The sequence below is a fragment of the Salvelinus namaycush genome, chromosome 9 (genome assembly GCF_016432855.1).
Source record: "Salvelinus namaycush isolate Seneca chromosome 9, SaNama_1.0, whole genome shotgun sequence".
Lineage (NCBI taxonomy): Eukaryota > Metazoa > Chordata > Actinopteri > Salmoniformes > Salmonidae > Salvelinus > Salvelinus namaycush.
Genome location: NC_052315.1, coordinates 15,200,385 through 15,216,372, shown reverse-complemented (window position 1 = coordinate 15,216,372; position 15,988 = coordinate 15,200,385). Strand labels below are relative to the sequence as shown.

General features: G+C 40.2%; 1 protein-coding gene across 2 annotated transcripts; it reads right to left on the bottom strand.

Annotated features, from left to right (window-relative positions):
- Positions 1 to 7,160: 7,160 nt before the first annotated feature.
- Positions 7,161 to 15,612, bottom strand: LOC120053722 (mediator of RNA polymerase II transcription subunit 26-like). Of its 2 annotated transcripts, none has more exons than XM_039000928.1 (3): positions 15,275 to 15,612; positions 9,831 to 9,908; positions 7,161 to 9,739 (listed from the first exon to the last, which is right to left on the bottom strand). In XM_039000928.1, exons 1-3 carry the CDS (start codon positions 15,344 to 15,346, stop codon positions 8,078 to 8,080), a joined length of 1,812 nt encoding a protein of 603 aa, XP_038856856.1. In that variant the 5' UTR covers positions 15,347 to 15,612; the 3' UTR covers positions 7,161 to 8,077. The 2 variants fall into 2 exon arrangements, with proteins under 2 accessions (XP_038856856.1, XP_038856857.1); XM_039000929.1 differs by having other exon boundaries at positions 9,831 to 9,905.
- Positions 15,613 to 15,988: the final 376 nt, after the last annotated feature.

The following is a 15,988-nucleotide window of genomic DNA, read 5'->3' as shown; positions in this document are numbered from 1 at the left end:
TTCCTTACTAATTTGTGACAATTCATCAATCAAGTACAAGGGAGGAGCGAAAACCCACAGACAATCGGCCCTCCCTGGAATGAGTTTGACATCTGTTATAGACATATTTATCATGCACAATTAAACACTTCCACGTTGAATCCTGTTTTCAGTTAATTTGATTGTGCAAAACAAACATCGTTTATGTCTGGTTGTCCATACCAATATTTACTATTAAAGAAATATCCAGTGTTGTAGATATTTACAGAATAACATTTTTTTGTATTTATTTTGCACACACCGTTTTTATAGGCCCAACACACATTTCCACCTGCAGTGCAGAGCGATAGTAGCTCCTCCGCCAGAGGGCTCAGAGATAGAAACTAGGGAGATTATCAAAAAATGTCATCTGGATAGCGCATTGAAGTCCAATGTATGTTGTAGGCTACTTTGAGAAAGACGGGCTCAAAAGAGAGTTCCTTTAACTGTTTACAATGCGGATATTGAGTTTAAAATTCGAGCCATTGTTGATGCGCTCGTCTGTCCTGAGATGTTTGCAACAAGTCAAGAAAGTGTGTCCTGAGGCACACAGTTCCATTGAAAGAATACTATAGTATGGAACACCGTTTTGGTTTTTGCATGTCAAAAAAGATACGTCATAAGCTTTTAATTTGGCACTTCAAATAACACAGTTCTAATATAGAATGTTGTGTGTTCTGAATTTGCACGTGCAAGCCAAGCGCAACCACTACTATCAGTAACACTGTCAAAGCTGTACAAAAAAAGTCTGCAAACACCGGCCATGAACGATTTGTTTACAATACCGCGTTCGTTAACCGGGCATGTACACTAGATAGCGTTAAATTGCCGCTTATTGTGACTCGCTGGCAGCATTTTGACCGTGCGTCAAAAATTCAGCTTAGCAAGTTTGTATGAAGGTCTGATTATTAAATTAGTAAATAGTAATATCCTCTAAAACGCTCTGGTGACAAACTTTGCTACCCTGCTTCAAATTGTCCACATGGCTGGGAGAACCTATTCAAGTAAGTAAATACATTTCGAAAATGTTAAATGATGCATTATTAGCCTGCACTGTAGCTAGCTAGCTATCTAGCCAACTTCACATACTGTATAGATAGCTAGCTAAGTGAATTAAATATCATCAGCTACCTAACTTCATATGAGCTATCTTGATGTATTTATCACTGTAAAAAACAAACTCCAAATGCATTTGTAGGTAGCTAGCAGCCCGAACTGTCAAAGTAAGAAAGTAGGCTTTTCTGGATAGGACAGGTACTTTTGTGTAGTTCCTGTCCCTAGAAGTGAGGACGGAGATAATATTAACATAACATTCAGTGCGTTGAAATGTGAGTATAATGAAGTCTTGTGAGGTTTTCTGTTCTCAGATAAAGAGCTATGAAAGCCTGTCTACATATGAAGAGGTACCAATGAAGAGCAGTGGTTCTCAGTGCTGGGGACTCAAAGGGGTGCACATTTTTGTTTTTGCCTTAGCACTGCACAGCTGATTCAAATGACCAACTCATCAAGCTTCAAGTGGTATTTATGTATTCATTTGTGATGCTATCCTTGAAATGATCCTGTAATTGTCACATGCTACACATGTGTGCCCATGCATCTATCAATCCAATGTTATCATGATTTGTTATAAGGGATATTATACTTTAGTAATCCACAATGACCTGGTGATGTAAAAGTCTAATTACATTGTCTTCCATATTCCTACAGATACCTTGTAACTGGAGATTCCTTCAAAACGATTGCCTACAGTTAACATGTAGGGCACTGCAAGGTTGGGTGACCAGGGCCACCAGGGACTGCCTCCTGGAGGAATTCAGGTGTGTGAAGGCTACCTGTGTCCTGCATAACTTCATGAGGATGGACACGAGGACCAGGAGGGGATCTGCAGCTCGCCGCCATGTGCCAGAGGAGAAGTCTGCTGCTCTGCAGGATGTTTCAAGGATGGGGTCCAACAATGCAGCAAGAGAGGCGATCTTCACCTCCTACTTCTACTAAGAGGGTGCTGTTCCCTGACAACGCCATAGACTACACTATGCACAACCAAAGGCTCTTTTAAGAGCCATTCACATTGCAATAAGAGTATTCTTCCATTTACTTAGCTATGTCAACTGCAGTTATTCAACTCCCACTTTCTCTCCCTTTGATTTCTACTTCTCAGGTGAGGGTGCTGTTTAGGTAAGGGTGTGATGTCTGTACGAAAACAGGCTATTTTAAATCACCCATAATGGAAAAATGTAGAACAATTAGACACCCTATAACCCAAACACATGTATCAATCTGATTGATGAATTGTGTTGTGCAGTAAGCAGGCTCAGGTGTATAATTGGATCCTTCCACCTTCAAAAAATAGGCAAGGCCAACCATGGAGAATAGTAAGACACTTCATTATTTCTATAACTACGCTATATTGTTTTTCAGCATAAAGTACTCCGTAGCCACTTATTGTGGACACCAGGTGAAGCCACACGCACAAATTCCTGTTGAACATTGTCTTTAACTACCTTATTTTCTCAATAAGTCTTTCTCCTTCACTTCACCCCTCTCTTCTTCCTAAATCCTCTAGGTTATATCAGCTGTGTAGGTGAACCCCTCCCGCATCTGACCTGACTACATAGAGGGCATAGCATGGTGAGGTCACTTGGTCAGGTCAACAGGAAGTATTATTAAAGAGATGCTTTACATTGAAATACAGATAGAGATGCAGTAGTCCCAGAGTTAATTATCAAAGATCAGTTTTGCATTTCACTTCCTGATGATTGATGACTAACAATGTTTGAATAAAAATATAAAAACAAGGTTCAAACATGCTCTCTGTCTCTCGTCTGCAAATATATTTTGACATGAGAGGATGCCAACCCCCAGTCCCATCATCGCCACCTTACCCGCTCTTAAGATAACCTTTGGGCCGACAAGAAACACTGTAATTTTGATGAACTGAGAATATTTGGGTAGCACTGATTCATTAATAATATGCTGCCTTCCCTGCTCTTACCTCTTTCCCTTTTATGCCTCTTCCTCTGTTTTTATAATGCACAACAGATGTGCATTGAAGTACAGATTGGACTTGTATTTATATTACAATTATAATATTTAATGTATGTATTTATAACACTTGGATAATGAACTACTTCTTTCAATAAAGCATTTCACATTCTCTACTGGTTGAAATTAAGTCTCTCATTTGATGAAATACTATACCTATCCTGTGTTTATCAAATCAATGCAGATGAAGGGCATTAGATATTGAGATGAATGGGTTTTAGAGTATTTACATGATTCATAGGACGTGTACTGTTTTATAAATTACAAATCAACCTTTAACTAGTTAAATCCTGTTTCTAGTCTTAGTTACAATGTGTAACCATTGATCTCCCAGAACCAAGATTGGTAAACACTGTTGAAGTGTTTAATTGTAATACATGTGTAACAGATAGCGTTTCAATCGGTTACGTCACTCGCTTTGAGACCTTGAAGTAGTGGTTCCCCTTGCTCTGCAAGGGCCGCGGCCTTTGTGGGGCGGTGGGTAACGATGCTTTGTGGGTGACTGTTGTTGATGTGTGCAGAGGGTCCCTGGTTCGCGCGAGGGGACGTACTAAAGTTAAACTGTTACACATGCAGACACGCATCATTCAAAGACTGGATTTGATACTCCTGGTATTGGATATGACTGAAAAATAATCTTAGACATTCATACCTGAACTGCACCTTTATTTGCCAAGGTAGAGTATATGATCATTGAATATATTAATATATTAAATATACAGGCTACAATGTGGGGATCTCATGCATGGTAATAACTACATGTATATACGACTTGCATCCTAACTAAATGCATGCTCTTCAACCGATCGCTGCCTGCACCTGCCCGCCCGTCCAACATCACTACTCTGGACGGTTCTGACTTAGAATATGTGGACAACTACAAATACCTAGGTGTCTGGTTAGACTGTAAACTCTCCTTCCAGACTGACATCAAACATCTCCAATCCAAAGTTAAATCTAGAATTGGCTTTCTATTTCGCGAAAAAGCATCCTTCACTCATGCTGCCAAACATACCCTTGTAAAACTGACCATCCTACCGATCCTCGACGTCATTTACAAAATAGCCTCCAATACCCTACTCAATAAATTGGATGCAGTCTTATCACAGTGCCATCCGTTTTGTCACCAAAGCCCCATATACTACCCACCACTGCGACCTGTACGCTCTCGTTGGCTGGCCCTCGCTTCATACTCGTCGCCAAACCCACTGGCTCCAGGTTATCTACAAGACCCTGCTAGGTAAAGTCCCCCCTTATCTCAGCTCGCTGGTCACCATAGCAGCACCCACCCGTAGCACGCGCTCCAGCAGGTATATCTCTCTGGTCACCCTCAAAACCAATTCTTCCTTAGGCCACCTCTCCTTCCAGTTCTCTGCTGCCAATGACTGGAATGAACTATAAAAATCTCTGAAACTGGAAACACTTATCTCCCTCACTAGCTTTAAGCACCAGCTGTCAGAGCAGCTCACAGATTACTGCACCAGTACATAGCCCATCTATAATTTAGCCCAAACAACTACCTCTCCCCCTATGGTATTTATTTATTTGTTTTGCTCCTTTGCACCTCATTATTTCTATCTCTACTTTGCACATTCTTCCACTGCAAATCTACCATTCCAGTGTTTTACTTGCTATATTGTATTTACTTCGCCACCATGGCCTTTTTTTTGCCTTTTACCTCCCTTATCTCACCTCATTTGCTCACATTGTATATAGACTTATTTTTCTACTGTATTATTGACTGTATGTTTGTTTTACTCCATGTGTAACTCTGTGTTGTTGTATGTGTCGAACTGCTTTGCTTTATCTTGGCCAGGTCGCAATTGTAAATGAGAACTTGTTCTCAACTTGCCTACCTGGTTAAATAAAGGTGAAATAAATCAAATCAAATCCTTGGCACAAAGTTATATTCTACTCTACATAGGCTTCATTAATGTCATTCAGACTGTTTTGAAGTTAATACAACTGGCTATGATAGCTGAGGTTCATAGCTTGGTTCTGAACAAATATGTATACCAAACGTTTGGGTCCATACACAGATCGGCTAGATAGCTAGCTACACATCCATAGGCATATACAGGTATTTTTATCCTACACTGCACACTAAGCTAGAACGTAGCTAACTATCTCCATTGCATGGCAAATATCAGCAAGGCAAGCTGAACAAATGTTACATTCAATTTGCAGTAAATGCTTTAGCTAGTTACTAGATTCTTTACATCCACTGTATCACAAGACGACAGCCTGGTTTGCTGGTTGTTTCAGGAGTCCCTAAAACAAACAACCATAATTACAATTTCATACTCATGTCACGACATAAAGCTAGCTGGCTAATGTTAGCTAGTCAGCTAGCTTGCTAAATCGCGATTTTCGTAAATTAACTTTATGATTTAAAAAAAAAATGCATAATCGTTTCTCTACATTAACTAACATATTCCTGTCAACTGTACATTTTTGGGATGATTCGTTAACGTTTCAATCACTTACATTTGCTTCCGTCCTAGTATTTTTGTTAGCCATCTTTGCTGAAGAAAGTCTCCAGCCTTGGGAGGCATAGCGTCAAATTCGTCATGGGACGAACCACTCGATATGATTGGTCATCGCCCAGTGGTCGCCTCTGGTGATTTGCATAAAGTTGGGTAAAGTTTAACTCTTTCACCGCCTCCCACGCCACCTTCGCACCGCCCAAAGGTCCCCCGCCCTCTACCCTTTCCTTCCATTGAAATTAATGGAAGCGGTGTTTGGGATAACTAGCTTTAGCTTGGTACCTAGCTAGCACCAATACAACCAGACAGAAAACAATGACCAGTAGAAACTACAGTAATTTTCATTATTCTTAACAATGATTTAGGAATCCTTTGAAGTATTAGCTAGGTAGCCACTTGTTCGCCAATTGAAACTGAACTTAGGTTCATGAAAAGAAATAGCTATCCAGCTACTTAACCATTTGGCCCAAAGCTAACGATATAAGCAGCCATGGGGCTCAACCAGACAGGGTAGTGTTGTGAAGCTAGCCACAATAAGGATTAGGCACAATAGTGGAATGTGCGGTTTGCCTTCAAAATAAAAGTACCTATTTGAAAGTGATGCAGAAGGTTATAATTGGTGGAATAATGCAATGAAATGGGGTATCAGTCTACTCGGTGACACCCACACAACACAATTGTGAAAAGTTTATGCAAATAATAGCATTGTAGAGCTTATCGCAGGACTGTGACTGTGTGAAATCACCTCCCCAGTCAGCCTATTGTGTGTATTGACATTCATATTGCACTGTACAGCTTTACCTACAGATTGGAGATCAGTCTACTCAATACCCAAGATATTTTTTCTCCAACGTCCTCAGAGTTATCAGACTCCAAAACGCAGTATTGTTTGTCCTCTGATATATTGTTTAATACATATAGGTTGACAATAAATGTGACTCAATTCACAGTTGTTTCAGAGTCCGCAATGAGAGCTACGACGCTAATGTTCTCTGGGTGTCACGGAGTAGACTGATACCCATGTCATTGAGCCACAATCCATAGGTAAGGCTGTACAGTGAAGGTAGTATGCACCCAATGCAATTCTAAAGTATAACACATCCAGTGTGATTTCAACATATTTTTGTCAGATTAACAAATAGTCTTTTGTTGATTTTATATAACATTCCAACCTCGTTTAGCATGATCTATTCAATTATGGCATAATTCTACTATTTGTATTAATTTGCATCAGTCAATGATGTACTTTTACTTTGAAGGCTAACCGCAAAATCCCCTATTGTGGCTAATTTCACATAGATGTGTCCGACCACCATTAATCAAATAAGAACGGTCTTATAAATTAGGGTTATTTTAGATGACACCTCGCTATAGCTACTGAAACAGATGTTGTTTTGCTATGTTTTTGGGGATGAACATTGTTTGCATCCATGAGCTAGCTAGCTTTTTTTTCGAGTGAGAGTGTAATCACTACGTCAAAAAATTAGGAACGCGTTAAAGTATGTGCGGTGCAGTCATATTCAGGTCCTGATTGGTCAACAAGCTTATTTGACGTGTATCTTTTTTGACACGCAAAGACCCAAACGGCTTTCCACGTGAAAGGGAGAAAGACACTCACGATATGCTTTTTTTATTTTTATTAACACATACTGTATCAACGTGTCCATTTAAAAAAGGACTAAGTAGCAAATATGTTCTCTTCTGCATTCCTGAACACAAAAAGACAAATTTCTGTACATTCACTAAGGCTCCGTTTGAGGAAACACATTGTTTCCCATAAGGCAAACAATATAAAGGAATGGGACCAAGTATATTTCCAGCATAAACATTTTATTTTTCTGTTTTTCCTCATAGTTGCAATGTTGTAGCATCATCTGCTTTGCCATTAGAATTCATATTTTACTACCTAGAAACAGGAAAAAAGGAAAAGCTAAAGAAAATGCTATTAACTCGCACATTTCCATAATGTGTCATTTTGCAGATAGTTTCCCTGTATATTAAGATGTTAGTGTTGGTGCAAGAACCGTTCTAGTTGTATGGTGGTATGGAATGTTGCTACTGCAAACAATTTTTGTGAGAAAATATGCAGAACACAGTTTTACCTAATCTGACAAGCAGAACTGATTGAATAAGTGAAGTGTATAATTTTGTTTTATGTAACTAACTAAATTAAATTAAATAAGAGATAAATAAATGCATACATGATATAACCACACATTTCATTCTCTTTGCCAGCATGTACCTGCCAAACAGGTTCCATACTTGAAGTTACTGGGCACCTTAAACTCTTTGCATTTGGCAGACAATGTATGGACCCATTCCACTCAAAGAACCTCAGTGATGCTACAGCTGAGCTCTCTCCCATCGAACACTGATCAACGTTTGCTTTTTATGGGAGCAGCACAATTAGCAAGGCCTCTCTTACACCACCTCTGCAAAGGAGTGAGCAGGTTCTTCCATTGATAATTGCCTTTTTGCACTCAGCCAAGGAAGGTGCCATTTTTCCCTCTTGAAGCCACAGCTCATTAAACTCAGTCTAGGCAGATATATGGCAGGATATTCAGCTTGCCCTCATCCCCATGTGAGTCTAAGGAAATGCAATCTGTCCATTCATACCAGTTGTCCTTGGTGTCATAGCAACCATTCACCCCAGGCCAGTGCGCCTTGTGTATTCTGTTGAGATCCTCGTTTGTGACCTCTCGGCTCACCCCTGGTAAGTCCGTATCAGGGATATTTGGTACCAGCATGTGTTTTTTTCTGCCCTCTTTGATATGATGTTCCTCATGTTTCAAGTACTCAGACATGAAAAAGTGTGCCCCCGAGGTTTGAGCCCCAGATGATGTGAGCACATTGCTTTGACGGTTAAGGTAGGACTGGATGATTTCGTTCCTTGACAGCTCTTTCCAGTTGGTCTGTTGAAACGGACTGGGAGTAACAGGGCTATTTTGTGCACAATGGTTCTGCTTGAGCAGTTCTGTCTGAGGAAGTTCTGGTGTGACCGGAGCCACTGTAGCCTCCCGTTCCGGGTAAGACTCTTTGAGGATTGAGGGTTTGATCTGCCCTGTTACAGGGTCAAACGTAAGTCTACGGTCTTTTAACCTACATGGCATTGTGGTCTCTTCCGTGGGCTGCCCACCCAAGTTCACTGTATAGTCTCTGGACCTGTATTTCTTTCTCCTCTTTCTCTCTGTGCTAGTGACAGAACCATCGCCCTCTGCCTTCACCTCGCTGTGGGACGAGGCTTTGGAGTGCAGAGAGTCAGGTCTCCTGGTGCTTTGTTGAAGGCGTTGGTCCACGTCTGCCTGTCCGTCCCAATGAAGGGCAGACTCTGTAGGCAGAGGCCCAACAGTGAGGGAACCCTGCATACATGGAGTTAAAAGCTGTGGAGAACGCAAAGGAGAGGGCCCCAGTCCAGAGCTGTCCATAACCCTGGGGCTCCGAGCTGAGCTCAGTAGAGTCGTTGATTTGGTCGTAGACAGTTTAACTACCGCATCCTGTTTTGTACTTCTGGGACTATATGAGTTGCTTCGGGGGTGTTTGGGCTGATGCGGCCCCCCTCCTGAGACAGCCAGGTCCATTTTGCCATGCTGTTGCAAAACAGCCGTTTTGAGCAATGTGGAAGTGCTCGGAGGTTTGGCTACTCCCGGTGAGCTAGGGTGAGGTTTGACAGCGTTGACAGGGATTTTGTTGAGCCTGTCGATGTCAAGATGCTCAGCACCATCCTTGTCTGATTTCAGATGTGGATGAGGGTCACATGTGTCCGTAAAAGCCTCAGGACTGGCTCCAATTCCATTTGTTGGCAGTCGTGAGTTGTGTGTTCTTTCATAGGCGGTTATTTTGGAGATTTTCACTGGTATGTGCTGTCTGTCCCTCTGTTCCCCCTTCCGTTTTCGGTTGCCTGACTTTTCCGCTTTGTGGGAGTAACGGTTGTTGAAGTCATTTCTACTCTTGAGCTCCGGAACCATTTTACCTGAAGGTGGGATAGCAGCTGGAGGGGAGACGTCCATCCGGCAGGGATGCATACCACCGTTGGCAGCGGCTGGCGGACCCATATGCCCCTTGGATAGTGCCTCACTCTGCCCAGGCTCAATTAGCTTCTGCCAGGTGCGCAGGAGCTTCTTTGCACGCTTGGCGAGATCCTCATCCTTCGTCTTTTTCCTTACGTCGTTGATCAGCTTGCCAAGGCGGGTTTCCTTGAGGAAGAACAGGAAGTTATCTTCACAACATCTATATCCAAGAGCTGACATAATATTATTATGCATATTTACCCCTAGTGTTACCTACCTCAAGTGCTTCCTTGGTGATGGGATATTTCTCCAAATAGGAAATTACTTCCATTACAGCCACCATGTTGCAGATCTGCTGGAAAGTAAACATCAAATCATGTTAAAACTATTCATAATAAAGAAAGACAGAAAATGTCCATAGGAAAACCCTCAATTACTATTTACAAAGACAGATGAGGCATTTGGATATTTGTAAATAAAGAGCTTTGAGTGTATATAACAAATCATTGAACCATTGGATTCAAAACCACACACTGACATCCATAGTCAGTGGCTTAGATCAGGTGTTTACAAACTTTTTCACTCAAGTACCCCCTTCCACCATTGGGGAACATCCCGCATCCCCCCTGCATGTGCACACCACTTCTATTTCTATGGGCACAAGAACTGTTCACACCCTTCTTGTATGCGGAGAGAAAATGTTGTAGGTTTAAAGCTTATTTCCTGCAATTCTACACATTTTGTCATGGGGTGCAGAGAACATTTTGCAGTTTTAAAGCTCATGTTCTTGCAATTCTATACATATTGCCAAGTCTAATGTGTATTAATGTGATATGAGTGACTTGAACAAACAAATCTTTGGGATAAAACACCTAGTTAAAAAACGTTACCTGACATGGGCTAGTTGATCTGGACATTTCTGATAAGCCATCTAAGGCAGTGTTTCACAACCCTGGTCCACGAGTACCCACAAAAGTACAGTTTCGTTGTCACCCTTGACAAACACACCTCATTCAACTTATTAAGGGCTTGATGATTAGTTGTCAAGTTAAATCAGGTGTGCTTGTCCAGGCTTACAATAAAAACGTGTACTGTTCGGGGTACTCGACTAAAATGACGAGGAAAACTGATGATGCACTACCTCATTTCAAAATGGCACCTTGTGCATTCTACTATTACAACTTTCTAGAGTAAGTTGCAAGCCAGACGGAGTTCCTTTAAAAAATGATTTTTTAAATAGATGAGGCCTAACGGATCGTTCCCCAGATCAATGGATGTATAGAGGTTGACAGTCGCCAACAAGTCATGTCTGCAGGCAGCAGCAGGACTACAATATCTTTAACTAAGTTATTCATATAATGAGCCTCTCTCTGGCTAGCTTCTTGGTAGTTCCCCTCCGTCTTACATTTTGTTTAGTTTTAATGACAAGCCCTCATCTCAAAAAACAATATACAGGAGTAGTTAGATACTGATGTTAAGGCCTACTAGCCTCGCATAAAATGTCACCCCCCCGCCCCCCCCCCCCGCCCCCCAAACATTAGCCTACACAGCTTCAACCACTTGTACAATGCAAATAGTAGTCTGTCAGCAGCTAGTAGTCTATCAAGATTTCCATGGTGTAGCCATCTCTGTTTAACAGAAATCTCACTGATGATGAATTTAGTTTTGTTGATCATCAAATACAAATGGCTGTTATTCAGATTAGCACCCCACAGCAATTTCCCCTGTAAAATGTGGAGGACAAAAGCATATGGCTAAATTTGAATGGACTTTCAGATGTGCACCTGTACCGGGGATGTAAACCGATAGCAGTTTCAAGTTTGAGATTACAAAACTGAGAATACACATGCAAATGTTTGCCATTCTAGTCATACCAGTAAGGAGCATTAGGCTAAACCTACCCAATCCACTAAATCTGACTGGCTAGGTTTATTCATATTCAAAAAACTTGGCTCAACAATAAGGGGGTTTTGTGCAAGATATGTTCAACTAAAACTGTTTACACACACACAAATATATATAAACATAAACAACCCAAATCAAATCTCAGCTCTGAATTAGCTCAATGAATATTATGCTGTAAGCCTTGGCAGAGAAAGGTTATTTTCAGCAGTGTATGCCTATTAGTGCTGAGTGAATAAATGACATTTCAGGGGGTTTTCAGTTATTAAACAAATCATTTTGGGAGGGGCCTATCACACCATTTCTCAGACATGGCTAGAAAGATTCCAGCTTTTATCAAAGTCAGTGGTGTAAAGTACTTAAGTAGTACTTGAAAGTATTTTTACTTAAGTCATTTTGTTTTGGTATCTGTACTTTACTATTTTTTTTTAAATTTTTGACAACTTTATTTTCTTTAGGAATGTAGTGAAGCAAAAGTATGTACTTTTTACTCCATACATTTTCCCTGACACCTAAAAGTACTCGTTACATTTTGAATGCTTAGCAGGACAGGAAAATGGTCCAATTCACACACTTATCAAGAGAACATCCTTGGTCATCTACTGCCTCTGATGTTGCGGACTCACTAAACACAAATGCTTTGTTTGTAAATTATGTCTGAGTGTTGCAGTGTGCCCCCTGGCTATCCGTAAATAAAAAAAAACAAGAAAATGGTGCCCACTGGTTTGCTTAATATAAGGAATTTGAAATGATTTACACTTTTACTTCACTTTTCATACTTAAGTATATTTTAATAATTACATTTACTTTTCATACTTAAGTATATTTCAAACCAAACACTGATTTTTACTCAAGTAGTATTTTACTGGGTGAATTTCACTTGAGTCATTTTCTATTAAGGTATCATTACTTTTACTCAAGTATGACAATTGGGACAAGCATTTCGCTAAACTCGCATTAACATCTGCTTACCATGTGTATGTGACCAATAAAATTTGATTTGGGTACTTTTTCCACCACTGGTCAAAGTAATGTCAAAAGTTGAAATTTTAGCTGACCCTAAACCTTTTCCCAACCTTAACCTAATTCTCCTAAGCTGCAACATTAATTTTCCTAACCTGCTGCGAAAAGTCAAATCCGACGTTAATTTGATTAAACCTGGATCCCTTCTAGCCATGACCCCATTCTCATTCATGAGAGAAATTAAGTTAAGATATGGGACGCTGGGCTGAGAGTTGTAGTTTTCCTGAAGCAAATATTCAACCTAGTTCAGCGCATAAACGTGGTAATTAAATACAATGGTCATAATCCATTGCGGTTGTTATTTTCCGGATCAAAGTGGATACACTTTTACGCCTGCTACGTTAGGGTAAGATACACACAGACCGCAAACACCGCCGCATGAGAGCGGAATGTACACAACACTACGACGAGAGAGACGGATAGAGACAGTTTGTGAAAGTCAGTGGTGGAAAAAGTACCCAATTGTCATACTTGAGTAAAAGTAAAGGTACCTTAATAGAAAATGACAAGTAAAAGTGAGTCACCCAGTAAAATACTACTTGAGTAAAAGTATTTGGTTTGAAATATACTTAAGTATCAAAAGTAAAAATCATTTCAAATTCCTTATATTAAGCAAACCAGACAGCACAATGTGTTTTTAAAATGTACGGATATCCAGGGCCACACTCCAGCATCATTTACAAATTAAGAATTTGTGTTTAGTGAGTCCGCCAGACCAGAGCCAGTAGAGATGTCTTCTTTATAAGTTTGTGAATTGGACCATTTTACTGTCCTGCTAAGCATTCAAAATGTAACGAGTATTTTTGGGTGTCTGGGAAAATGTATGGAGTAAAAAGTACAGAATTTTCTTTAGGAATGTAGTGAAGTAAAAGTTGTCAAAAATAAAAATAGTGAAGTACAGAAACCCCAAAAATATACTTAAGTATTAATTTACACCACTGTTGAACGTATGCCTTATGTACTTTTAAAAACTAGTAAAATGATCATCTGACAGCTCTGCAGCATACAGTACTTAGGCAGGCTAGTCTAGCTAAATAGGATGACTAAAGACAGTACGGGGAGAACAGAGTCATGTTAGATGGTTGTCTGGCTGGCTGCTACTGCCTGAGCCGAGATTACTTTAAGGAATGAAAAATAATCAAATTAAATAAAACGAAATATACACAACTGAAATATTTCAATATTTCCTATTTTTCTATGTGGACCTGAGAGACAATGGAATATTTTCATTTTTTTGCAATTGAATGTTAACTATTTTTGGCTTTGGAATTTACATTAAAAAGCTTATAATTTTACGGTCATTATTTCATAATGCATGTAAAAAAAATAATGTTAAACTGAAATACGGGACTTCTTTAAAAAAATATATATTTAAAAAAAATAATCAAACCGACTTCAAAAAGCACTAAATTGCTCAGCACTAATGCCTATGATAGGTAGGCCCACAAGTCCTGACCAACAGACTTGGCAAGAATCCTTGCAATGTGTTGTCACTTCAACAACACATTTGGTTACCTCAGCCATTTCTTTCAAGGGAACACTTTGTTAATATCAAATAGCATAAGTAGCCTTTGACTGATGGCACCCATACTAAGCCTACACTACAAACTGATCCAAGTCTGGCTGTGCTGAATATGTTTAGTGCGCTTTCAATTTAAACATTCTTGTCTGTCAAATTCTCTTTACTAATCACTGACTGTGTGTGAATGCTACATGTAGCTAATTACCAAAGACATTGCTGACATTGGTGCTGGGTGGTCAGGTCATTCTTCCATGTAGTTAGCTGGTTAGCTAGCTACATTGCCTAGTAAGCAGTTAGCTGAATGTACACACTCGCCAGTCTACTTGGTCCTAACTTAAAATCAGTAAAAGAGTGGTGGACTAAACTCCGGGAAAGTCGCAGTTTTTATCTCTGGTTAGCTACAACAATCCTAGGCAACGGTACTGTTCGCAACTTTAACTACACTGAACAAAAATAAAACGCAACATGCAACAATTTCATTGATTTTACTGAGTTACAGTTCATATGAGGAAATCTGTAAATTTAAATTAATTAATTAAGCCCTATGCCACACGTGTCAAGTGGATGGATTATCTTGGCAAAGGATAAATGCTCACTAACAAATTTGAGATAAATAAGCGTTTTGTGGGTATAGAGCATTTCTGGGATCTTTTGTTTCAGCTCATGAAACATGGGACCAACAATTTACATGTTGGGTTCATATTTTTTCCCCCAGTGTAGTTAGCTTGCTTGCTAGTTAGCTAACATTAAGCTTCGAAGTCAAAACTAACTAGCTAACTGTGCTAAATGACAGGTAAGCAGATAGTTATCTTATTAGCATAACTGAGCCAGGTTGAAAACACTGAGGTATAATAACGGTTGAGAATAATGATTGATTTATACTATTGGTTGAGAACCGAATATGTCAACATGCTAGCCTCGCAAGCCGCCTGATCTCGCGAGTTTACATGAATGGTTCATTACCAGCAACACCGCGGTATTGTTTATACGAAGCTATCAACATGCTGGGGGTCAGTCCAGAGTCCAGTGTGTTTAGCTAGTTACTACACAGCTAATTAACTAGCTTAGTATCTAGTATTTACTTAGCTTAACAACAAACTCTTAGATCTACCTAGCTACCAGGCTTACAGCTAACTAACGCGCGTTAGCTAACGTTACTGTAGTTAGCTAATGTACACTGTCGACGTTAGTCATGAGACAATCACAATAGGGGACCATTGCAATTGTGGGCACAGACACTTAAAATTAGTGGAAACGTTAACTAATTAACTCACATTGCTTTGGCCATCGATGGCCTGCATCAGCCGGTCTCTCATCTCCTGCGGTGTTGCCGTAGCCGATGTCATTGCCTGGCGGTGGTGCGGATCAGTACAGTAGACGAGGGCGAGGAATCCTCCGAAAAGACGGGTGGGTGACTTAGACACTCACAGGCCTTTTGGGAGATGTGTTAGTAAATAAAGCCCCATATTCTATGGGGCTTTATTGTTTGTCCAGGTGTATTCATGTATTTTGCAATGAATAACTGTCTCCAGAGAGAGGATCTACCGAATACTCATGTGTTCGACTGCCTCTTCGGCAGTGGCCAACGCTGTGGCAGTGGTCTTTCAACATCGGTTTCTCTGCTGTTGAAAAACGCTCTCCTGGTGCATGGTGGGAAATGTTGTAACACAGAAACGTCAGATGTCACCACGTACACTGCCATCGACTGTGAATGGAAATGTATCAACATAAGGAGGTATTATTTTTTGTATACCTTTAGTTTCATTACTGGGTTATCATATTGCAGTATGGATGTGTCACCGAACACTAGCTGGTCAACGTTGTCTCAGAGCAGTTCGTATTATTCTGTATGTATACTGAACAGTAACGTAAACGCAACAATTAATGATTTTATTGATTACAGATCATATAAGGTAATCAGTCAATTGAAATAAATGCATTAGGCCCCAATCTATGCATTTCACATGACTGGGCAGGGGCGCAGCCAT